The sequence below is a fragment of the Carcharodon carcharias genome, chromosome 16 (assembly GCF_017639515.1).
Source record: "Carcharodon carcharias isolate sCarCar2 chromosome 16, sCarCar2.pri, whole genome shotgun sequence".
Lineage (NCBI taxonomy): Eukaryota > Metazoa > Chordata > Chondrichthyes > Lamniformes > Lamnidae > Carcharodon > Carcharodon carcharias.
This window is the reverse complement of record NC_054482.1, coordinates 59,485,122-59,511,832: the sequence shown is the minus strand read 5'-3', so window position 1 is coordinate 59,511,832 and position 26,711 is coordinate 59,485,122. Positions and strand designations below refer to the sequence as shown.

Genomic DNA, 26,711 nt, shown 5'->3' with positions numbered 1-26,711 from the left:
CCTCCAAGTCCCCTATTCCTGTGACCCATTCAACCTCGTCCTCGGTTACCGCAGAGGGAGCAGCTGGCTCATAGGAGGTTAGCCAAAGCAAGCTGGGGCCTTCAAAGCCTCAGCTCTCCAGGTGACACATGCCAAAGTCATTAGAGGCAGCACAGCCAACCATTGCGCAGGCTGCCTCCAACCCTCCTGCGGATGCCAGGACAGCACCTAGAAGAAGTGGTAGGCCTCGAAAAGTTAAGATTTTGTGATCACAAGTGGTTGCACAGGTGATCACTTTATGATCTGAAAATAGATTCACTTTCACTGAATGTGTCATGGTGTTTATCAACTTCACTTAAAGGCTTTGTGAGTCCTTCCCCTGTATCCCTCTCCATTAGCAGTTCAGCTGCATGTAGTTGGCCTACAAGTGATTCTGGAGGGAGAAGTGTGTGTGTGGCAGGGCTTTTCATAGAGTCATAGCCATAGATTCATAGAGGTCTACAGCACAGAAAAAGGCCCTTCGGCCCATCAAGTCTGCACCAGTCAGACAAGTACCTAACTACTCTAATCCCATTTTCCAGCCCTAGGCCCAAAGCCTTGTATGCCATGGCATCGCAGGTGCACATCCAAATGCTTCTTAAATGTTATGAGGGTATCTGCCTCTACCACCCTTTCAGGCAGTGAGTTCCAGATTCCCACCACTCTCTGGGTGAAAAAATTCTTCCACACATCCTCTCTAAAACTCCTGCCCCTTACCTTAAATCTATGCCCCCTGGTCATTGATCCCTCCACCAAGGGGAAAAGTTCCTTCCTGTCTATCCTATCTATGCCCCTCATAATTTTATACACCTCAATCATGTCCCCTCCCAATCTCCTCTGCTCCAGGGAAAATAACCCCAGTCTATCTAATCTCTCCTCATTACTAAAACTCTCTAGCCCAGGTAAATCTCCTCTCCACTCTGTCTAGTGCAATCACATCCTTCCTATAATGCGGATTCCAGAATTGCATGCAGTACTCTAGCTGTGGCTTAACCAGCGTTTTATACAGTTCCAGCATAACATCCCTGCTCTTATATTCTATGCCTCAACTAATAAAGGCAAGTATCCCATATGCCTTCTTAACCACCTTATCTACCTGTCCCACTATCTTAAGGGACTGATGGACATGCACACCAAGGTCCTTCTGATCCTTGTTGCTTCCCAGGGACCTACCATTCATCGTGTATTCCCATGCCTTGTTTGTCCTGCCCAAGTACATCACCTCACACTTCTCCGGATTAAATTCCATTTGCCACTGACCAGCCCATCTATATCCTCCTGGAATCTAAGGTTATATTCCTCACTATTTACCACCCCACCAATTTTTGTGTCATCCGTGAACTTACTGATCAACCCTCCTACATTCAAGTCTAAATTGTTTATATATGCCACAAACAGCAAGAGACCCAACAGCAATCTCTGTGGAACCCCACTGGAAACAGGCATCCAGTCACAAAAACATCCCTCACCCATCACCCTCTGCTTCGGAGCCTTGCGCAAGAATTCTCCCAGGCATGCTGATCTTTCCTCTATCACACTCATTTCAATGTCCCAAGCATTTTCAATGCTGCCTACTGGGCTTCTCTTTTAGTTGACCATCTGAGCTGACCTGCATCTCCGCCCACCCAATGTTCACACTCCCTTGCAGCACCTATGCCTTCGAACACGAGGCTCTGCTCGCTTTCGTTACTTTTCTGCTCAGCTCCCCCATCCTTTCCCCTCCCTCAGTGACCCATGTCCTTGTTCCCATCACTGTTGACCCCCCAACACCACCTTCCACCTCCCTACTGTCACCTACCAACCTGAACCCTTTTCTTTGCAAGATGTCCAGGTGAATGGGCAAATTCTCTACTTCGCTGAGAATCCCACCCCCTTCCACATTGACCACCCCAACCTCTTCCTTCCACCCCCAGGGTCCTTGTCTGCCTCTGAGTCCCCACCAACCACCCTTCAGGCTCATTCTGTCCCTTCTTATACTCATCATTCCATCCTACCATGTCCACCCTCAGTTCCCTCCCCAGGAGGCAGTCATTGACTCTACAGACCCCTCCCACTGCACGTTCACCTGGACATCCACCCCCCCTTCCTCTACTCCCTCCTCCACTCTTACTCCTACCCCCCCACACCGAATTCCTTCCTCTCCCTGGACTCCTTCCTTTATACCTTCCTCACCCCTTACACCTACCTCCCCACTTGTGGCATTCTCCCCTGTTACATCTTCCTCCGTATTCCTTCCTCCCCCCCTCCCAACCTCACCCTTCTGACACCTTTGTCACCCCCCCAACCTCACCACCCACCCGCCCTGACACCGTTGATCCCTCCACTTCCAGCGTCCACCACACCCCCTGCAGTACACCTTCCTCTCCCACTCACAGCTGGATCTTCCTCTTCCACCCTTTGCCAATCATCGGTAGCGGCCCATGGCCAAGACCGTGATGTTCTGAAGCAAACCTGTGACATCAACGAAGACCTCCCATCTCCCGTGAGCTGCTTCGTGGTGGACCAATGTTCATGAGAATCCACCTGGCATGCGATGTTGCTCCAGGGTCCGATAGCTGTAGGGCTCCAGCATCTTTTTTTTAATATTCATTCATGGGATGTGGGCTTTGCTGGCTGGGCCAGCATTTAGTGCCCATCCCTAGTTGCCCTTGAGAAGGTGATGGTGTGCTGCCTTCTTGAACCACTGCAGTCCAAGTGGTGTAAGTACACCCACAGTGCTGTTAGGAATGGTGCTCCAGGATTTTGACCCAGCGACAGTGAAGGAATGGTGACTGACTTAGACGGAAACTTCCAGGCAGTGGTGTTCCCAACTATCTGCTGCCTTTGTCCTCCTAGATGGTAGTGGTCATGGGTTTGGAAGGTGCTGTTGAAGGAGCCTTGGTGAATTCCTGCAGTGCATCTTGTAGATGGTACACACATGCTGCTAAAGTGTGTCGGTGGTGAACAGAGTGAATATTTGTGGATTTGGTGCCAGTCGAACGGGCAGCTTTGTCCTGGAAAGTGTCAAGCTTCTTGAGTGTTGTGGGAGCTGCACTCGTCCAGGCAAGTGGAGAATATTCTATCATATTCCTGACCTGTGCCTTGTAGATGATGGACAGGCTTTGGGGAGTCGGGAGGTGAGTTACTCATCGCAGGATTCCTAGCCTCTGACCTGCTCTTGTAGCCACAGTATTTGTATGGCTAGTCCAGTTCAGTTTCTCGTCAATGGTAACTCCCAGGATGTTGATAGTGAGGGGGTTCAGTGGTGGTAATGCAATTGAACATCAAGGGGCGATGGCTGGAGATGGTTATTGCCTGACACTTGTGTGGCACGAATATTACTTGCCACTTGCCAGACCAAGCCTGGATATTGTCTAGGTCTTGCTGCATTTGGGCATGGACTGCTTCAGTATCCGAGGAGTCATGAATGGTGTTGAAAATTGAGCAATCGTCAGTGAACATCCCCACTTCTGACCTTATGATGGAAGGAAGGTCATTGATGAAGCAGCTGAAGATGGTTGGGCTGAGGACACTACCCTGAGGAACCCCTGCAGTGAAGTCCTGGGACTGAGATGACTGACCTCCAACAAGCAGAGCCATCTTCCTTTGTGCTAGGTCTGCTCCTTGGATGTCCACCATCTGAGCAAGGCCCTAATGGTAAGTCCTGACTTCTGCACTTCACACATATTCAGATGTGTTCTGGGCTGGCGTGTTGTCCTGCTGGCATAATGGTAAATCTGATGTCGGGGGGTGATTCCGATCGGACCTTACTTTGCATCTCATTAGCGGGATGCAAAGCAGGTTCACACCGGCCTCCTGTGGGTTGGCATTCTGCCATGGTGGACACCATCGAACATCCCACTGTGCTTTGACACTGGTATGAAATCGATTTTTGGCCTTTTCACCATTTTGTACCCCGCAGACCGCCATGAAGCTTAATGCTTATGGGGCTGGAAAATTCCATCATTGACTTAGGCACCAGAAACAACAATAGCAGACCCATCCCTGTCGACCCTGAAAAGTTCTCCTTAATAACATCAGGGAGCTTGTGCCAAATTTGGGAGAGCTGTCCCACAGACTAATTAAGCAACAGCCTGACATAGTCATACTCATCCAATCATACATTACAGTCAACGTCCCAAACACCACTAGCACCATCCCTGGGTATTGGCTTGTCCCAACGGTGGACAGATCCATGAGAGGTGCCAGCGCACTATGGTGTACAGTCGGGAGGGTGTTGCCTTGGGAGTTCTCAACATTGACTTCTGAGCTCATGAAGTCTCATGGCATCAAGTCAGTCATGGGCAAGGAAACCTGCTGCTGATTACCACATACCACACCCCCCTCAGCTGATGCATCGGTGCTCCTCCATGTTGAACAGCATTTGAAGGAAGCACTGAGGGTGGAAAGGGAACAGAATGTACTCTGGATGGGGGATTTATATGCCCATCCCCAAGGGTAGCTTGGTAGCATCACTACTGACCAAGCTGGCCAAGTCCTAAAGGACATAACTGCTAGACTAGGTCTGCGGCAAGTGGTAAGGGAACCAACAAGAGGGAAAAACATACTTGACCTCATCCTCACCAATCTACCTGTTATAGCTGCATCAGTCCAAGACAGTATTGGTAGAAGTGGCCACCGCACAGTCCTTGTAGAGATGAAGTCCCATCTTCGCAATGAGGATACCCTCCATCATGTAATATGGAACTACCACCATGCTAAATGGAATAGATTTCAAACAGATCTAGCAGCTCAGAACTTGGCATCCACGAGGCACTATGGGACATCAGTAGCAGCAGAATTGTATTCAATCACAACCTGTAACCTCATGGCCCGGCATATTCCCCCACTCTATCATTATCATCAAGCCAGGGGATCAACCCTGGTTCAATGAAGAGTGCAGGAGAGCATGCCAGGAACAGCACCAGGCGTAACTAAAAATGAGGTGTCAACCTGACAACACAGGGTTACTTGCATGTCAAACAGCAGAAGCAGCATGCAATAGATAGATCTAAGCAACAGTTCAGATCTAAGCTCTGCAATCCTGCCTCATCCATTCATTAATCGTTGTGCACACCTAAACAACTAACTGGAGCAGAAAGCTCCACAAATATCCCCATACTCAATGATGGGAGGCCCAGCACATCTGTACAAAAGTCAAGGCTGAAGGAATTACAACCATTTTCAGACAGAAATGGTGAGTGGATGATCCATCTTGGCCTCCTCCTGTGGTCCCCAACAGCAAAGATGCCAGTCTTCGGCCAATTTGGTTTAATTCATGTGATATGAAACAGTTGAATACATTGGATACTGCAAAGACTATAGGCCCTGACCACATTCTGGCAATAGTATTGAAGACTTGTGCTCTAGAACTAGCTGAGCCCATAGCCAAGCTGTTCAGGTACAGCTACAACACTGGCATTTACTCGACAATGTGGAAATTTGCCCAGCTATGTCATGTCCACAAATAGCAGGACAAATCTAACCCAGCCAATTACTGCCCCATCAGTCTACTCTCAGTCATCAGCAAATTACGGAAAGAGCCATGCTGAGGAGTCTGGAACCTTTTGGCAGGTAAATTTAATGCCAGTGTCTCTTCACATCCCCCATGTCCCTCATTTCCCCAGGAATCCTCATATCCTCTCTATATTCCATGCTGCCTCTACTCCCCATACACTTTCCATACCCCTTCCAATTACCCCCATGCCCTTCCATGCCTTCATGCATCTTCCATATCCACTCTTTTAGTATCGAACACATACAGAATCAAAATAAGCTCATACAAGTTTCATTCAACTATTTATGGAGCTATTTATAGTATCATTGAATAAAGCGTTACTCCTCTTAACACCTCTTAATTTTGTCCAAATAAACACACAGGCATTGAAAAATAACATAAAAGAAATAACAACTTATTATAACCTCATAAATGTACTATTCAAACAAAGCTAGCTCTCCCCTTCAAACTGTGTCAACACTGCATAAAGGGTTGAGTCCATTAATCAGCCTTGGAGTTCAGTTAAGGATTCAAAATCAGGCTATCTGGGAAAAAAAAACAGATGTCTGGCCATAATGGGTACTGAGACAGTGGGTATGGAGAATGAATGGAGGTAATGGAAGGGAAACGAGAGATATGAGGGGACATGGAAGGCAATAGGGAATACGAAGGGGCATGGAAGAGACATAGTGGGTATGAAAGGGCATGGTAGGTAGGTGGGTGGCAGGTGAGGACTAAGGGGCCTAACGGCTATGTACAGAATTGGGACAATGTCCCAGTGAACCAAGACCAGGCTTATAACTAGCGCACCTCATCACCTGCACACCTGTCACTGCCTTGGGCCTGCATTGGGATATAACAGATCCGAACTTTGCCCGCCCATGTCTCATGGAGGCAAAAATACTGTGCAAGTGAGATGACGTGATGGGGTCAGGTTCACCAAGTTGGATAATGGCACAACTTGCAGTTTCCAATGCTGAGGGGAAGATCCAGCCCATTATTTTTATTCTATTTCTCTGCCTGGTTCCGTGTTGCCTTTCTCACCTCTGAACCAGAAGATTGTGGGATCACATCCCATGACAAGTATTTGAGCATATAATCTAGACTATCATTTCAGTGCAAAAACTGGTGAGTACTACAGTGTCAAAAGTGCTGTCTCTTGGAAAAAGATGTTAAGCTGAAGCCACACTTGCCTTTCCAGATGGATATAAATGATCTCATGATACTATTTGAAGAAAAGCAGAGGCACTCCCTTGGTGTCCAAGTCAACACTTACTATTCTGTCTACAATTAAAAACATTGCTGTTTGTGGGACCTGCTGCATTTGGCTACAAACATTGACAAACAACACTTCAAGAATAATTGATGGGCTCTAAACACTTTGAGGTGGCCTGAAGATATGAAGTGACTGTTCAGTAAACATTGCTTTGAAACCCATTTTATTCAACTAGCACATACTACCATGTCTCTAGTTATTTATCACATTGCAAGACAATAATTTTAAAACCATAAATTAAAATCTGAGGTTTAACTAAATAAGTAATTTATTTTATTTTGTCATTCTTAAACTAAAAATGCATTGTGTTATATTAATCATGTTGAACCACCTGATCTCAGATTTCGTATTAATTAAATCCCTGGCCTACAAGTGAAAACTGGTGGTAAGCCCTATTACACAGACATCAAAGACTATTCTTCTAATAATAAAGCAAAGACATATAGAAATTTTAGCATTAAAATAATGACTGATTGTGCAGATTGATGTGTGGACTAGAAGGGAAGGAAGAAATTGAGAGGGGACAGTCATTTTGGGGAGAAAACGATTAAATAAATATTCTCAGGTTAAACCACCCTTTGTAGCAAGGGCATGACTACTTCTTAAATACCATTACTAACAGCAAATGATTCTTCGGAAGGAAGTATAGGATTGCAAATATGGTTCTAAGTATATAAGGTGAATAAATATGGATAATTTAAATTTTTATTATGCCACTAACGATAAAATTTGCACACAACACAGTTTTTTTAGCAAGTAATTTAAAACTGAATTTCTTCTTTCCCTTCTAGTCCACACATCAATCTGCACAATCATTCAAACTGGCCACAGCTTATTTTTTAAAAAGAGAAAAGTGTCACCAGAGCTTCCACTATGGGTGACTCATTACTGAATAATGTGAAAAAATTGCAAAACATCACTGTTGACTTACTACACCCAAAAAATATTCATTGCACTAACCTCAGTGTGACTTACTCAAATTCATTTCCATGTTATTCCTAATAAGCATTACCTAACCACTTTGTTTTTTCTGTAATCTCTCTTACACATTTCAAACTCTACTCCCAGCATTCTGAAGGGCATTCTTTCCACAACATCCACTCCTCACTCACCCCCAACATCTCCTCTCCTTCCTACCTTCCCATTCAAGGTTATTGGAAGTAACACCTGCCCTTCTACCTCGTCCCTTCTAACCATTCAATGACCCAAGCACTCTTTGATGTAAAAAAGCAATTTATTTGAACTTCTTTCAATTTAATAATCAGTATGCACTGCTCATGATGCATTCTCCTCTACGTTGAGGAGGCCAAACACAGGCTGCTTTGTAAAACACCTCAATCAGTTCATAAGTGAAAACCTCAGCTTCTTATGCCTGTCTTTTTAATTCTCCACTCCTTTCCCATTTTGACCTTGGCCTTCTACACTGTTCCAATGAAGCTCCAAATGAGCTTGAGGTACAGAACCTCATCTTTCAATTAAGCACTTTACAGTCTCTGGACTCAACAGTGATTTCAAAAATCTCACACTGTAGCCTGTGCCCCCTATTTTGTCAGATGGCAGTTGCTGGTAATGATTCTGCTATTCCCATTTGCAACTCTTCTAGAACCATCATTTTGCTTTCTTGCCTGTTCCATCTCCTTTGGAACCATTATCCCCTTTATCATTTAATTTTTCCTGCCTTCCTCCTTTTATAACAGACCTTCCATTTTGTTCTTTTCCTCCCACTCCCTTTCTTGCCTCTGTATAGTACTTGCTTAAAACCTGTTAAATCTCTAATGTTTTCCAGTTCTGATGAGAGGTCATTGACATGAAACATTAGCCAGGATTTCCCAGCGCCCATTGTGGGAGGGTCAGAAAAGTTGGAGGGGCAGCCAAACGTCCATTGACTTTGGATGGGAATTTCCGGCCCCACCAAAAATCCCAGCCATTAACTCTGTTCCTCTTTCCAGAGATGCTGCCCAATCTGCTGAATATTTTCAGCATTTTTTGTTTTAATTTAGGATTTCCAGCAACTGCAGGATTTTGCTTCTTTATGTAAACAGAAAGCAGCAGTTCCGTGAGGAAATGGGTCACCAGTGGAATGCCACAAGGATTGGTGTTAGAGCTATTGTTCTTCATCATATTTATCAACTATCTGATGAATGTGTAGTGGGAATTGTCCGCAAGTGCACAGTGAATACAAAGATATACGCGGATATACAGTCTTTAGATGAAGAAATAGACTGAAGGGAGATCTGGATGTCACAGTAGGCCGGGGCCATACCTTGCTTTTTAATATGAATAGATTAATTGCATAATGCAATTCCAAACATGTGTACATCTTACAAGTTGCAAGCTCAAGACAGAGTAGGAGAAGAACCTTTAGTATTGAAGTCATTGACTAGTTGCAAGAGACAATTGAAAAGCAAATAGGTTATTAGATTTACTGCCAGGAAACAATAAACACTATTATGGAGTAGAAGTTAGTCAAAGATGAGCCTGTTTTATGAGGTCAAATGAGTCCTATGCCCCAAGGATGCATGAAAAGATCAGACCCAAAAATTAGATCAGGCCACTTTTCAAGCATTCTTACTGCCTTTCTAAAATGGTTGTAAGATTCCTTACTTAGGTAAATGAGGGCCCAATCACAGTTTGAGATCCCCTTTGAGATCCCCTCACAGCAATAGCTTTGTGATGAGTGGGGCAGATATAGGTGAGGGGGGGAATTGCAATAATGGAGTGTTGAAATTACACCATGCTGTATAGGACAGGCTCAATGGGCCTGTCCTCTACCTTTATCTTTTTCATATATTTCATTTAAAAAAATTGACTGATTTTAACTTTTGGCAGTGGCGAAAATCAGGTATTAATGGTTCAGTTGCCTTTGTACACCCTGTATAAAAAAGCAAATTGTGCAGAGTTTTATAACAAATGTGACTAATCCTCAGGGAAGAATCAAATTTTAAAGACCCAAAATTTGCAGGTAGTCCCCAAGAAAAAAAGGGTTTTTACATTAAAAGTGATATATTCTGGTTAATCTTAGTCACTTTGATACTTCATAGTTAATTTGATTTTTAATTTAAAAGAAGTCTCAACACAACACTCATCCAAAAGTTATTAGTCACTCACTCACAATCAATGCCCTCTGCTCCAGCTCACAATGATTTTCCATCTTGTCTAGACCCGGATCACAGGGATATTACACTCCATAAAATTCCTGTCCCTTCAGGGTACATTTTTCTCCATCCCTCTCAGCACATACTGTCTTGTCAATTCAACCTAGCATTCTTCTCCCCTCCACAATTATTAAGTTGGTACTCTCTTCCACTTTCCCCATTCAAGCAGTCACTCTTTGATGCCCTAGAATTCATCAGAGCACTCTTTGACACCCCATTCTCCTTGCTTTGGGGAAGTGATGGCATAGTGGTATTGTCACTGGACTTGTAATCCAAAGAACCAAGGTAATGCTCTGGGAGTTTGGGTTCAAGTCCTGCCATGGCAGACAGTGGAATTTGAATTCAGTAAAAAAATCTGAAATTAAAAGTTTAATGATGACAATTAAGTCATTATCAGTTGTTGTAAAAACCAATTTGGTTCACTAATGCCCTTTAGGGAAGGAAATCTGCTGTCCTTACCTGGTCTGGCCTACAATGTGATAATCAACATGTGACTCTGAACAAGGGCAATTAGGGATGGATAATAAATGCTAGTGATGCCCAAATCCAATGAATAAAAAAAAACTTTGTCATGACACTCTCCTCACTCCTTCTCAGTTAATGCTGGTACTCATTCCACCTCATGACAAAGTCAGACTTGTTCTTCTCCTATTCATTTCCCCCTATCCTCAACTTCACCCTTTTAGATCCCCTTTCATTTCCAATATCCCCTTCTTTCTCTCATTCGCTTCCACTTCCCTATCCTTTCCAAAGTTATCCACTTGTCCCTCTTTCACTGTTTCCATTCCCTTCTTCATTTTTCTTCTCCCTTTCACATCTATTTCCATTTTGTGCATTCTGCTCCTCTCCTTTGTGCAGTTTTTCCTCCCCTTTCATTTGGACTTCCTACCCATCCCCATTGCATTCTCTCCCACTCCCGTCTCTTGCTCCTCCTTTCTTGCCTATGCTTGTATCCTTTGCTGTTTCTGTTCCTTAATTTTCTCTTCCTCCCCTCAATTCTCTTCCACCCTCTGTTTCCTTTGCCATTCTCCCTCCATTCAATCCCCTCCTATGCCCTTTATTTTCCTCCCATCTATGTAACCTATGTCCATAGTCTGGACAGGTCTTACTTCTCCTCTTAAAGTGCTAATACAATTTTTCAATTAAAAATAAGCTACTGAACATGGGTTGCTACTTTTATCAGCTCTAGATAATAACAAACTTAGGTTTATAACTGCAGTTGAACTAAGTAGAGGAGATTAAGTAGAGATTTTCCTACAGTCGGATCCTAAACATAGTTAATTTACTTTAAGAAACCATCTTTGTCTTAATTCTTCCACATTGCTCTGGGTTCATTACCTGGTTATCAGATAGCCATAGTGCTGCCAGCTCTTTAAGCTTAGTGAAGCTGAATGGCAAATTCTTCAACCTAAAAAGCAAACATTTTATAGATCAGAGTTTGTTGCAGTCAATTCACATTGTTTTTCATTTAGTTTTTCATTTTGCTTTTACTTGTTTCAAGCGTTTGGTGGCTTACAAATCATTGAAGTCAAACCACTTAATGTCTGTCTGCCAAACAAACGACATTCCCTTAGTTTTGCCTATGCAAATTTTAGCTTTTTTAAAAAAAGTCATTTCAAATATTAATACTGAAATATATAGATTAAAAAAAATTGTTTTACAAAGTATTAAATAACTAGCACTTTCACTGCAAAAGAAAACAAGAGTTTTTCATATTTTTAAAGGAATTTAGTTTTCAGGCTGATATTCTTAAAGGAAAAATACATATAAATCAAGTTGAGATAATGATTAGACAGTCATATATCTCACCAGTATGGCTAAGCTCCCCGTACCTAATTATACCCTATTTTCTCCAATATTCATAGATAGGTGCCTATATCCAAGCTATTCTCTGCAGTCAAGGAGGAGAGAGAATGGCTTAATTTATAGGCATCTCCAACTTTGTTCAACTTGTAAAATGGCATGTATGACTAATGCAGTAAAGGACTTCTCCAACATTTTTCCTCTCTTGCACCAAACTCAGACAGCTGAAAATCTGTTTATCTTTCTCAGTAGAAACCAAGATTTGAATGCAGGTTCCCCATTCGAGAGTTTAACACTCTGGTATTATCACTGCTGGGTAACCTGCTCTGATTATGAGTTTAAGCTGTGATGGTGACTAACCTAATCTTTAAGGTGTTTTGTGCGCTTCTCACTTCATCCACTTAAGAGGCTCCCCTCCAGTGGTGCAACTGATAGGCCATCTGTCTCAAAGAGAAATCCAGATCTTGTTGCCCGTGTCATGATTTAAAACAGTAGTGGTTATGGAGAAGTAGTCAGCTTTTCTGCAATCCCTCCCAGATGAAAAGGTGGAGGAGACTGGTAACTATAAGTGCATTGCAAAAGAGGATCATACATCCCAAGGAAACAAACAAAATAAAACTGGAATTTACTTTAGAGATGTTGATTATCACTATGTTTTAATATTAAAATTAATGATTCTGCCTGTTGTGAAATAAATAAACATTTTGAAAATTGCACCTAACTTCCTTACTTTATTTCACCTACGTATTACTCTCTATGGTAATGCAGTGAACTTAATCAGGCTAATGACTTTTCCAACTAACATAAAAAGCATACAGGTATTTCTGTAACATTGGATACAATTTTGTCCTTGTCATGTGGGTCCTGTGAGTAGAAGTGGGTGTAACATCTGCTCCCACCCAGTCCCAACTCTGGACTTTAATCACGGAGGGGTCGGCCAGCAGAAATCACATTCAAGGAGAGGCCTAGAGCTGGCTTGGAGGCAGAACAGCGGCAGGCTCAAGGATGGGGTTTTAAAGGGATGTTGGCAGTGTCTAATTATGCAGAGAGCATTTGGAGGGGGGAGGTGTGGGGGAATTGGAGGAGGATGTGACCTGGGGTGCCTGAAAACTGAAAATCTGAAGAGAGTTCTTTATTGAGGATGAATTTTCTGTTCTGTCAGCCCCATTGATGCTGAGGGACTTTGTTCAGAGGGGAGAGGCTGAAAAGTCTTTATTAACAGACGCCACCCTACAGTGATGCTAGAAGAGCGTACATACTTGGCCCCATGGTTCACAAAATAATCCCTTCGTACTCTCCTCCAGCTGTTAGGAGTGGCAGGAGGTCCTCCTCCCACGAGATAGCAAGAGGAGACCTCCCCAGATGACGAAGAAAGCCTGGATGGAGGATGTGATCGGCAGGCAGAGATCATGCACAGGACCTGACTGCAGTATCAGAAGAGGGTGAATGACCCTCTATGCTCCGCAAGGGTGAGTGAGGACGCCACTTGGCAATGCAAGAATATATCTATGGGAGGCAATGCATTTGGTGCGGCTGAGAAGTGTTTGCTAAGTATGTTTAAGCATGTAACGGAAATGGCCGTAGTGCCAACAGCAGTCTCGGCACTCAGCAAGGCCATTGGGGATAGGTGCGTGTTGGCTGGGAGAGACAACTAGAAGGGGACAATGCAGCAGTTTGCAGTGGAGGAGGACCAGGGATGATGGAGATGATTCATTCAGATTTTGGACTCCTTAATGTACATTTGTCTTTACAGGAGAATGAAATGCCCGTGAATGCTCACTTACAGGTGGCAGATTGCACAATCTATCAGTGCTGACCCCTATAGAGTAGGAAATACTTGAGCTGGCCAGCAAGCAGGGGTTCAGGTCAATTGGGCAGAGGAGAAGAGTGAGGTATTTTGATGAGGCTGGAGAGAGAGTGAAGCAGACCCATTTCCTGCAATAGGGTCAAGGGAATTTAGTGGGCACGGGGGAAGGGATGTTTGGTTAAGGTGTGCGGTCTGGGATCTCCACATTCCCGGCACTCGTGATGTGGGTCATGTCTGTCTGTGAGATGATGCAACTGTTACTCAGTTTGGCTCCTCCTTGTGCCCTCACCGCTCTTTTAAATCTGTCAGGTAACTCCTCATCCTAACTATCCTATGATCCTGCGAGTCCGCCATTGACCTTGTAGGAGGAGCAGGGGACCTCAGAGAATGCACCATCCCATCCTTGCCCCGCACCTTGCAGCATTTCAGATACTAGCAGTTCAGTGAAGTTGCGCTTGTTCAGCGACACAGTTGCACCTAATGGGTGTAGCACTGCACAATTGCTGGGACAGCTGTCAGAGACCAAGATTTCACAGGATTCTGACACTGGGTGGAATGTGGGAGACCAGGAAGATGCTGAGCCCTGGGCACATGATGAACCTCTGGAGTCATCCGTCAGACAGCAAATGCTGGATGTCCAACAGAGGATTAAATGGAGGCAACTGCCTGCCTCCAGTGATATCAAATCGTACACAAGGATGTCGGGAACCTCTCCCTATATGATTTAATTATGCTTTAATCATGCATCAGGATTTCCACCCACCAATATTGCTGCGGCTTCTATGGTCGAAGGATTTGCTGATACTCAATGCATAGGCTCAAAAAGTCAGCCAGCATCCATGGAGCCTGAACCTGGTACAATGATGGCTGGGTTTGGAAAGATGACTAGGTAACTCAAATCAAAGTGACTAATGAATACAACATGTTTCTGATCAGCAGCATTCATTAAGCAGGTTGCAGAGGTCACAGAATTTCAATCTAACTGGATGATGTTTATGTTTTGTAGCCAAGGAATTAATCACTTTTTAAATTGGTTCAGCCCAACCAAGCTTTTACAAATTCACATTAATAACTGTACAAGGCAAGAGCAGGGTTTTCCAGCCCTGCCCTCCGCTGGGATTGTCTGGTCCAGCCGAAAGTCAATGGGCCGCTGAATCCCCTGTGGCGGGTCCCACCACAGCGGGGCCAGAAATTCCTAGCCAAAATTTTAAATTTTGACACAAAATTTGGAAGCATTCTAGACTGTGAGAAGATTAGTGATAGATGTAAAGAGGACATAGAGAGGCTGGTGGGATGGGAAGGCACGTGGCACATAAAATTTAATGTAGAGAAGTGCAATAAGTGATTTTGGTAACAAGAACGAGGGGTGGCAGTATAAAATAAAAGTTATAATTCTAAAGGGGGTGAAGGAACAGAGAAACCTGCTGTATATATGGACAAAATTGTTGAAGATAGAAAGGCCACTGTGAAAGCGGTTCTTGAGGCATATGGAATCCTGGGTTTTATAAATATTGGCATTGAATTCAAAAGCAAGAAAATAATGGTGAACACTTATAAAAAAACTCTGATTCAGTCTCATCTGGAGCATTGTGTCCAACTCTGGGCACCACACCTTAGGGGGGATGTGAAGGCATTTAGGGAAGATGTGAAGGCATTAGAGAGAAAGGATTTACAAGAATGGCTCCTAGGATGAGGGACTTCAGATACGTGTTCAGGTTGGAGAAGCTGGGGCTGTTCTCCTTAAAGCCGAGAAGGTTGAGAGGAGATTTGATACAGGTTTTCAAATCATGAGAGGTCTGGACAGAATAGCTAGGGAGAAACTGTTCTCAATTGCGGAAGCATCAAGAACCAGAGGATACCAATTTAAAGTCAATGCCAAAAGAATCAAGGTGACATATGGAAAAGGTTCTTTATATAGTGAGTGGTTAGAATCTGGAATCCACTGCCTGAGAGTGTGATGGAGGCAGATGCAATTGTGTCTTTCAAAAGTGAACTGGATATTTATCTAAAGAGAAACACATTGCAGGGCTATGGGGAAAGCCAGCGGGGTGGGAGTGGCTGAGTTTCTCTTGCAGACTGCCAGCACAGACATGACGAGCCGAATAGCCTCCTTTGGTGCTGTAACCAATGAAACAATAATTCTATGAATATTGAATGTGGATTGAGTTTTAGCACTTGAAAAAAACACAAAGGCCTCTGGAAATACAATATTCAGTATTTCTATAACTCCAAATTTTTCATTTGCATAAATCTCCCACGTTGAACATGGCAGTCATTAATTAACCTTAACGTGTTAATGTCCCCAAATCTTAAAAATGCAGGAACATATTCTCAACCCACTAATTAACACCAAGGGTAACTCAGAGAATATCTTCCATTTTTATGTTTTGACTGGCATGAGAGTTTGGAATTTAATTTGTGCTTATTTTTTGAGTTACATTGAAGCTTGTATTTACTTATAACCCCATAACCAGCTCTAGGAGAAATTACAAAACATGCTAATTAATGATGCCATGCATGCATTTTAAAAAATATTTTTTGAAACAATTAAAACCAACATAACTCAAAGGATAATCTTTAGTTTTGTGGTGAGTTTACTGCCCTCATAGTATAAGCAGTTCCAAACCATACAATGCACCAGCTGTCACTGCAACATACTCCTGTGGAGATTTCTCGGGCATCATATTCACTGAAGTATCAATGACTACCCTTTCCCGATTTCTATTAATTAAAATTCAAAGAACATTGTTTAGGTTTTATATGAAGAAGCCCCCTACTGCACATCATGAATTGGGAAAGTGGGTTGTTGGTAGAATTCTCCATTTATAATGCATTGAATCACTATCATGCCAATTAGTGGGGAGTTCTGCTTTTAGGTTGTGTCTAACCAGCACTTCTAACATGTAAAATGAAGCTAACAACAGTCACCAAGAGACATTCAATATACAAAACTTTCCAAAGAATACCAGCTGATTTGTGGGCAATATTATATTGGGCAGGTACATGGATTCCTACTCACTTTCACTCCCACCTAATTTTCCAAGAGGAAATCCTTGGCATACTGCGAATGCCTCTGACTTAAAATTGGTCAGTATATTTAAATGAGGCAGCTGTAAGATGATACAAGATACATTCTATTTTCTATCATTACCCCATTCAATGCAATTACACACATGTGTAAAAAAATACAGGCTGGAATTTTCCAGCCCCGTTGGCGTTGGGCATCATGACAGACGGTAGGGGGGAACAATATGGTGAGAAGGCCAAAAATCGGTTTCATGCCGGCGCGAAATCAGCAGGATCGTCCAATGGTGTCCGCCTTGGCAGAACGTCAATCTGGAGGCTGGTGTGAACCTGCTTTGCGTCCTGCTAATTGGATGCAAAATAAGGCCATACCAGAATCATTCCTCCATTTCAGATTTATTGTTCTGCTGGCAGAAAAACATGCCAGCCCAGAAGACGTCTAGATAAGTGTCACATGCAGAAGTCGGAACTTACCGTTCGGGCCTTGCTCAGATCGCGGACATCTGAGGAACAGAAGATGCTGGAGCCCTACAGTTACCAGACCCTGGAAGAACATGTGCATCGCATGCTGGGTGGATTCTCATGGATATGGGTCTGCCATGAAGCAGCTGATGGAAGGTGGGAGGTCTCCACTGATGTCTCTGGTCTGCTTTGGAACATTGTGGTCTTGGCTATGGGCTGCTACAGATGATTGTCGAGGATGGGGGGGTGAAAGGAAGGCTCAGCTGTGAGTGGGAGAGGAAGGTGTACTGGGGTGGGGGAGCTGGGAGAGGAAGGTCTAGGTTTGACTGGGAGAGAAAGGTGTACCAGGGCGTGTGAGGTTAGGAGGTTAGGAGGAGGGGGGTGTGTGTGTGTTGGGGTTGGGCGGGGGGGTAAGCGGGGGGTGTGGGTGGAAGGTGTCGGGGGGTGAGATTGGGAGGGAGATGATGAAGGTGTTGGGGGGGGGGCACGGTGAGGGAGGAAGATGTAACAGGGGAAAACGTGGCAAGTGGGGCTGCAGATGTAATTGGGGGGAGGAAGGCGTAATGGAAGGAGTTCGGAGAGTGGAAGAAGCTCGGAGGGGGGAAGGAGTCCAGGGAGAGAAGAGTGCCCAGGGGGAAGAGGAAATAAGGGTGGAGGAGGGATTAAGGGCAGAGAAGAGACTAAGTGGGGGTAATGTCCAGGTGAACATATAAGGGAGGGGTCTGCGGAGCCAACAACTGCCTCCTGGGGAGCAAGCTGAGGGTGGTCATGGTAGGAAGGAATCGTGAGTATGAGAGGGGGGCAGTGGGAGCCGAAAGTGTGGAAGGGTGAGGGTGCGTCAGTAGTGGTAGAAGGGACAGCATGGGTGGTTCATGGAGACTTGGAGGCAGACATGGACCCTGGAGGTGTGAAGGAGGAGGTCGGGGAGATCGATGTGGATGGGGGTGGGACTCTCAGGAAGGTAGGGAACATGCACGTTCACCTGGACATCCTGGAAAGAAGAGGGATCAGGTTAGTAGGTGGCAGTGGAGAGGTGGAAGGTGATGCTAGCGGGGAACAACAGTGATGGGGGAAAGGACATGGGTGACTGGGGGAGGGGACAGGGCAGGGGAATTGAGCAAAAATCTAACTATGATCATCGCTGACAAAATTGAAAGTGAGCGGAACGTGGTATTAGATTGGTACAGGTCCTGCCTGTGCCAATCAGAGGGTGGGTGGAGATGCAGTTGAGCTCAGATGGACAACTGAAAGAGAACCCCAGCAGGCAGCATTGAAATGAGGACATTGAGATGTGTGATAGATGAAAGCGCCACGTGCATGGGAGAGTGCTTGCACAAGGCTCTGAAAGACCCTGCCACACGTACACTTCTCCCTCCAGAATCATTCATGGTCCAGCTACGTGCAGCTGAACTGCTAGTTGGGGGAATCGGGGTTGCAGGGGGAAGACTCGTGAAGCCTGTCAATGAAGCTGAAAGACAATATTACACATTATTCAGTAAGAGTGAATATATTTACAGATTGCAACGTGACAAAATGTGTTCACCCATGCAACAACTTGTGATCAGAATTTCTTAACTTTTCTAGGCCTACCTTTTCTTCTGCCCTGGCATCCGCAGCAGGGGTGGAGACAGCCTGTGCAATGGTTGGCCTTGTTGACTTCGGCGTGCATCCTCTGGAGAGCCGAGGCATTGAGGGCCCCGGCTTGCTTTGGCTATCCTCCTATGGGCCAGCTGCTCCCTCTGCACGTTCCTCGAAGTGAGTGAGCAGCCTAATGTGGACCACTTCACCCCCAGTCTGAGACTTCTCCCTGCTGTTGTGAGCCATTTTCTCCCGCATGAAACCAGATGAGAGAGTGTGAGCAGGACGCATGGCATTGCGTGGAACATTTGTGTAGTGAGCAGAGCCATGGATGGGATAAGGCCATTTAGAGGATATGAGCCTGATGGAGACGTGAGGGTATGTGTGAGAGTTATTGGTGTTGAGGTGTGAGATCCCTGTGGATGTGTTTGTCAGTGTGTGAATTGAGAATGATGAGGTGGCTGACTTACCCTGGTGGAATGGATAAGAGCATTTATCCTCTCCCTGCACTGGATGGCTGACCTTCTCTGTGCACTGTTGGTGCTGACAGCCACTGCCACCGCCTCCCAGGCCGGGTTGTTGACTCTGGTGGACCTTCTGAGGCTGGAGCAGGGATAGAGGATATCGCAGCAGCCTTCCCCTGTGCCTAGCAGGCACCCCAGGGAAATGTCAGTAAATTCGGGGGCTGCTGTCTTTTTTTAGTTTTGGGGTCATCTGTTGCCTGGAGCAGTCCTGTTCTGTAGACATGAAGTAGGCATGCACTCTGGCGTGCTTTAAATATGGTCTCTGGAGCAAGGAAAGTCTGAGGTCACGGCGGGGCGAGCATATCCAAGCCCGCCCGCCCACCAGCGATCCAGCGTGTTTCCCGTGAATACATTTTTAATGAGGCGGGACACACTGGGAACAAGACAATACGGCATGAAAAGCTACCATTGCGGCCGGCGCTAAAATGTCCTTTTCCCCGCCCACTACCACACTTTGTGCAAATCTGGGACGATTTCACCCACAGTGTTGCTACGTGCTAGAAACAAATATTAATTGGCTCAGCAGCTCTAAAGAATTCACTGAAATCCTGCTTTTATGCTGGAGATTGGTGTTTCTCATGCTTGCGCTTTAACTCTGGCAGATACCCCTTACCATCATGATATCAAGCTGTTTAAATACTTTAACACAAAAGAGATGGTTGTAAATGGCAGACATGTTTAGTAGAGCATACTCTTAAAATGGCTCATTTTACCCTGTCTGACATGGTAAAGCTTTTAAACTTTATGCAGCTTTGAGTTGCTGTACACCAAATGCTAGAAGTAGCACTGACTGCCCTGGCTACATCCTTCATCTTCTTTGCTATCATTGTAGAACTGGATACTAGCCACTAGGTGACTGATGTTTCATGATAATTTGAATAACTTGGCCTTTCCTGTATCACTGAACCAACACGATTGAGATATGAAATTCATAGTTTAAGAAACTGAAGACATGAATGTTTATTCTGTAAATTGGAGCACATACTGTGCCACTATGTCCTCTATTAGCTTTAATTTTAAATTTAAATTTCAACAGCTAGTACCCCAGGATCACATGTCATGCCCTTGGTGAACAAACCGGCTTCATGCAGCCTGTTCTATAGCTTCTGTCAATGACTGAATTGAGATAGTAATATGATGTGCCAATGAAATGGACAGTGGAAGTTGCTGTGCAAGTATGCTCTCATCTGAGGATTTTGCAGCATTGCATGCAACATATTGCAGTACTAATACACACGTGCATCTTAAGTAAATTCTACAAAGTCAAGAATTTGTATTACCTGTTATCACTTAAATTTAACACTTTCAGTTTCTGCATCTGTCCGATCTCTTCAGGCAACCGCTCCAGTTTGTTTGATCGCAAAGACATAACAGTCACATTTTTACAACTTCCAATCTGCATTAAAAAGATATCCACAAGAGATTTCATAATAATACCTACAAAATCTGCTCTGAATTATGTTCCTAAATGCACATTTTTTTCAGCTTAACAGCAATTGAGACTATTTTTTTCAATGAGAATATGATCTCTTTTTTAAACGACCACTACATAATTTTAAAATCACAATGCATCACAATTATGGCCATGATCTGATAATAATTATTCACACTGATATCTCCACAATTATAATCATCCAAATAAGTTTGCCCTTCATTAATCAGTACTAACATTCCAATTTATGAAGCTCATGTTGCTCATGATGCTAGACCATTAATTGACATTTAGGAACTCAAGTGTGACATAAAATTTCAAAATAATTAAAATCACGTAGCTTTGCTTAAAATATGCCTCAGGAACAACCTGTGGCCCTCAGTGCACTTGTTATTTTGTATATCTTTGAGTTTACATTCATGAGCTACCTAAAATTTGATGCTATTTTCTCTCCTTTGCTTGTTTATAAATGAGAGAAAGCAAATAAATATGATTGAGGATGGTATTATCTACAGGAATTAAAAGGGTGAACTTTGTTGGGGACATTGGTATTTTAGGGCTTTCTTTAAATTCCTTCCTGTGAGGAAATTCCTGATCACAATTTAGCAATGGTTTGCAGTAGTATTGAAATTGGGAGCTTATAGTTTGGGAAGCTGCAAAGACTCAAAGTGGTTACGGTATAAGTGGCTAAATCACTGGACTAGTTATCCAAAGGCTGGGACTAATTATCACAGACAAGATATTCAGTCCTGCCATGGTGACTGGGACTAATTATCACGGACATGATTTGGCAGCTGGGGCATTTAGGTTCAGCTACTTAAGTAAATCTGGAATTAAAAATCTAGCAATGATGGTGACCATGGCCAGGGTATTGAGGTCGGCAAGTGGGGGGGCGGGGCCCTCTCACCAAGGTGTAAAACAACACAGAATGACGCCGGGTGGAACTCACAACGGCACCCTCCGTCATTTCAATTTTCAGGTCAGCTGGGGCGCAGCTGAATCAGCTGTGCACCCATAGACCTAGTTAATGGACCTGCCCATCCAACCTTAAGGTTGGCGGGCAGCCCGGGAGCCCTCTCGGGCTTCAGAAAAAGCATGAAACCTCATTCACGGGCAGGATGAGGTTTCATGTGGACCTTTAAAAATTTAATAAAAGTTTAATTAAAAGTGAGTGTCATACGAGGGGACATGTCAGGGAAATTTTATTTCTCTACATTTACCATTTTTAAATTTGACGCCAATCTCCCTGAGGCAGCACTTAGCCTCAGGGAGATGAGTGCACTCTTTTGTGCACATGCACGAAAGAGCGCACACCCAGCTTAGGGAATCTCCCCTGCCTGCACAGGGAGCGCTATGTGCTCCCTGGCAGACGTCACGCTGGGTGGGCTTTAACTGGCCTGCTCACATAAAATGGCAACACACCCCCAATTGGGGGCGTCGATCAGAGGCGCGGCCGCACGCCCCCACTCCTGAATTTCCCCCCCGACGGGGGGAAAATTCTTCTCCATGAAACTATTGTATTATTGTAAAAACTCATTTGGTTCATTAATATCCTTTAAGGTGTTTTTTGCAAACTGCCCTCTGAAAAGGGCCAGCAAGCCACCCATTTGTATTAAACTGTGACAAGAATCTTTAAGAATAATAAAACTGGGTGGAAGAACAACCTGGCATTGGCCTAGACACCAGAAAGGACAAAGGCACATCCAGCCCATCAACCCTATAATGCAACATCTGGGACCATGCGCTGAAATTGGAAAAGCTGTCCCACAGACTAGTCAAGCAACAGCATAACATAGTCATACTCAAAGAATCATACTTTTCAGGTAGGTCCCGTGTCTCCTAGCAGCAACACTTCTGATGCAGGTCTGAAAGTGCAGTCAGGGAACGCATCAAGGGAGCTCCTTGGGAATCCTGTGCACACCTGCAAAAATATCTTTTAGCGGTTGCAATTCAACTGCACAATTGATGGAATGGAAGCCCCAATAGTTCATGAATACTCTTGGTTGATCTGGGGGTGCACCGATTGCCACGTGTGTGCAGTCAATGACATGCTGCATCTGTGGGAAGCTTACCAGAGATGCAAACCTGGGCACTTGCTCATTCCGACTGAAATCGTTGTAGGTGAAGTATGCATAATTGCAACCTGCCTTATGCATTTGTGATCTGCCAACTGGGAGATCCTGAATATGGCACCACCAGAGCCCTGGAAGAATCCAGAGAATAGTGGTCACTTTGACAGCCACTGGTAACACATGGCCATTAGGTCTAGCAGTCAGTAGGCATTCTTTAGGAGGCTCCAAGTGTCTACCACCACCTGACATGACAACTTGAGCTTCCGGAAGTATTGCTGTTCTGACATGTCTCAGCGTATACACCCTGCGTTGCGGTAGTGCCTCCTGTGAGGTACACCCCTCTGCTCCTCCACTCTGTGTTGTCCTGCTGCAGGACTCCCAACAGCGGTGCTGGCTCCTCATCGGCAGTCCGAGCTAAGACAGTCAAGTTGCCACCCATCTTGACTTAATTCAGAAAACTTCTAAAGAGTAGACAGTAATTTCTCAAAAGTACTGAGAACAAATCCTTTCCCCCAAGTAGGTAAGAAAGCAACTGTGAGTACTGAGTATGTATTTGCATATTTCTGAGATTGATTCAGCTCCTCCAACTGCCATTGTGCTTTTGTCTTGCTTTCACTTGCGAGTTTCGTGAAGCCCAGGGATGTTAAATTTAAAAGCATGGTAACCATTTCTCCAATCAAGTGATGAGCATATGTTAATAGAAAAACCACCCCTCCAGAGGGGATTGCATATTAATATGTTTGAATTAAGTGCAAAATTTGGTGCATTGGAGCCAGTTTCCAAAGTGCTCACATTTTTGATGGGTTTAAACCTCAACTCCATGGGCAGAATTTTCAAGTCAGCGGGCGGATGCAATCGCTGTGTCTGGGTGTGGCCAGGGAATGGACTGCCGACCGCCCAACTGCAATCTCACACTGGCCGGGAAATTAATGACCAGCCAGCGTGAAGTGTGCGTTGAAATGCTCAACGCTGCCAGGCTGGGGGCCGGAGGAGGGTGGGCCCTGATCTAAGTGTGGGCGAGGGCTGAATGAAAGCTCCCTGAAGGCAGGGAGCTGCCTCAGGGAGCTGAAGACTTCAAAAGTATTAAATAAAGATTTTAAAATCAGAACAAATATGTCCAAGCATCACAGTCACCTGAACATGTACATTATAAAAATTCTGTCCATAGATTTTTATTTTTTTAATTTAATAACGGAAACCTCATCCCACCCTTGGGTGAGGTTTCATTAAAAATACAAAGGCCGTCTGGCTGATTCACCTGTCTGCCAGCCATGAGGCTGGGCAGACCGCAACAAATCAGGGACAATTACAACTTTAAATAATTTTCCTCTTAATTGTCAGTGGGCGTGCTTCTGACTTCTGCATGCGCCCACTGACCAAAATGTTGCGGGACTATGGGATGACATTGGGAAGCTCATCCGACATTATCACACGCTATTTTACGCTTGAGTAGGTCAGGTGCATGCCTGCACGCCAGCCTGAAAATTCTGCCCCACATGCTCCCCAGGTTAAAATTCCCCCTCACTTTCATGTCAAGCAGACTGAAACTTATCCTTTATGGTATATCTAGCACCATGGGGGTGGTTGGAAATAAGTTCACATCAATGATTAGCAGCATGGCCACTTTCCAACCCTGACTTTGCTATCATGGAGGGATTACAAATGAAGGCCATGGACATCACCACAATGAAGAAGGGAAATGGTGTGAAAAGTCTTCCCGGGCTACTCCTGTGGATTTCGGAGGAGCCCATTTAGAATGGAGCTAGCAGGAGCCTGGATTCGCATTGCCTACCTGGTGTAATTATTATATAGGCACACAAAACAAAGTGTGCATACTTGTGATTGTTTTATTATTAATATAGAAATCTAAAGTCCCACCAAACTTAAATATTCATTTCTGAATTTTTATTTTTAGACATTTTGTTTCTTTTGAATTTTAAAAATCAGCAGATTTCTGAGCTAGACTTTAAGGATAATTATTATTTCGGAGAGCCAATTCTTGTTTATTGTATGTTACAGTGTTTTAGGGAGGATTTAGGTTGCTCAAATTTTAAGGATTTGCTAATATATATGCAAAATATATGATAATGTGTACATTTCATGAGAAATATCTTAGTGAAGGCCTAACATCTATGGAAGAATTTTCCCCCCGTTGGGGGGGAAGTTCAGGAGCCGGCGCGCCTCCAATCGGCGCCCCCGATTGGGGGCGTATTGCTATTTTATGTGGGTGAGCCAATTACGGCCCGCCCGTCGTGATGTCCGCCAGGAAGTGCTATGTGCTCCCTGCGCGGGTGGGGGGTGATTCCCTAAGCCGGGAGTGCGCTCTTTCGCGCGCATGCATGCAAAAGAGTGCACTCATCTCCCTGAGACTAAGTGCTGCCTCAGGGAGATCAGCACCAAATTTAAAAATGTGAAATGTAGAGAAATAAAATTTCCCTGACATGTCCCCTCATGTGACACTGTCACATGAGTTGGGACATGTCCATCACTTTTAATTAAACTTTTATTAAGTTTTTAAAAACCTATATGAAACCTCATCCCTCCCATGGATGAGGTTTCATGCTTTTTCTGAAGCCAGTCAGGGCTCCTGGTCTGCCTGCCAACCTTAAGGTTGGACAGGCAGGTCCATTAACTATTGTAATTACTTTTTAAATGGCCTTAATTGGCCCTTGACAGATCAGTGGGCGCACAGCTGATTCTGCTGAGCTCCCGCTGACCTGAAAATTGAAATGACGCGGGGTGACATTGGGAGTTCCACCTGACATCATTTTACGTGTCATTGAGCCAGCCCTGCACACCACCCCCCCCACCCCCCACCGCTCGCCGATCTCAATATCCTGCCCCCATAGTACATAGGACCATTCAAGTTGAACATAGAGGATACAGATTAGAGAAAAGTCAACAGAAAAGTAAAAAAAAGACTTGCAATTATATAGTGCTTTTCATGTACAAGACACCCCAAAGTGCTTTACAGCCAATAAAATGCTTTTGAAGCGTCATCATTGTTGTAATGTTCGAAACGTGGCAGCCAAGTTGCGCACAGCAATCTCCAACAAACAGGAAAGCATTAATGTTCTTTTGTGATGTTGACTGAAGGATAAATATTGGCCATGACACTAGCGATAACTCTCCTGCTCTTCTTTAAAATAGTCTTAAGGGATCTTATACATCCAATCCAAACAGGCTTTTGGGATGTTGTTTTAACATCTTACCTGAAAGACAGCACTCCCTCAGGCCTGTACTGGAGCATCAGCCATGAAATTTGTGCTCAAGCCCTAGAATGGGATTTGAACCCAGAACCTTGTGACATAAAGGCAAGAGTGCCACCAGTTGGGCCATGGCGGACACTCAATAATAAAATTGCGATACCAGTTTGTGTTTTTCAAAGCCCGCAGATTTCAGGAAGATGGGAAGACTAGGAGGGTTAGAGGTCCAAAGATTTTAGGTAATGAAGAAGAATGAATAAGAATAGGAGATGGTGGAGGAAGCTTTAAAATGTTACATAACACAATGTTGTCTATATAACTAACTAGGAATCATTAAAAAGTAACATTAACCTCAAATGCTTAAGGAATTATGGGATTAAAATTCCATCGGTTGGCTTGGGTGTGCAATTTCTGACATGTGCCCTGTGGGCATAAAAGTGTTAATAAGTCTGTTAACAGCAACCTATACATTGTTGTTTAAACAACAGATAGTATGGTTTAGTATGGTTTTAATTTAGAATGCTTGTAGTATTTTTGAAAACAGAAGAAAGGATTTAGTTCTTAAAGGTTATTTCTAATACAAGCTGTGTTTAATAATGATTTATTAAAATTGTACAGCTCTACAAAGGCAGCTCACCTCTCTGGGAAGCTCTGTCAGGAAGTTTTCATCAGCTGCAAAGGTTCGGAGGTTGTGCAGGTATCCAATGGTGTGAGGAAGAGACTCAAGTTCATTACAACTACAGTCAAACTCCTCCAAGACAGAAAGACTGGTATGGTACAGAGAGTAAAACATAATTAAACTGCTCTTGGAGTCCAACATTGGCTGCAAAATCCAAATGATTGAGGCACACAACTTAAGACAATAGGGTAGAGTTTCT

The 26,711-nt window shown here is 44.2% G+C and overlaps 1 protein-coding gene across 2 annotated transcripts in view; it reads right to left on the bottom strand.

The window, feature by feature from the left end:
- The window catches only part of lrrc7 (leucine rich repeat containing 7), a 331,680-nt gene that overhangs the window by 134,544 nt on the left and 170,425 nt on the right, over positions 1-26,711 (bottom strand). For both annotated transcript variants that reach the window (XM_041208419.1, XM_041208420.1), the window contains exons 10-12: positions 26,471-26,600; positions 20,404-20,519; positions 11,264-11,333 (exon numbers count right to left, since the gene is read on the bottom strand). In XM_041208419.1, coding sequence (XP_041064353.1) covers positions 11,264-11,333; positions 20,404-20,519; positions 26,471-26,600 — 316 coding nt within the window. The remainder of the gene's footprint in view (positions 1-11,263; positions 11,334-20,403; positions 20,520-26,470; positions 26,601-26,711) is intronic.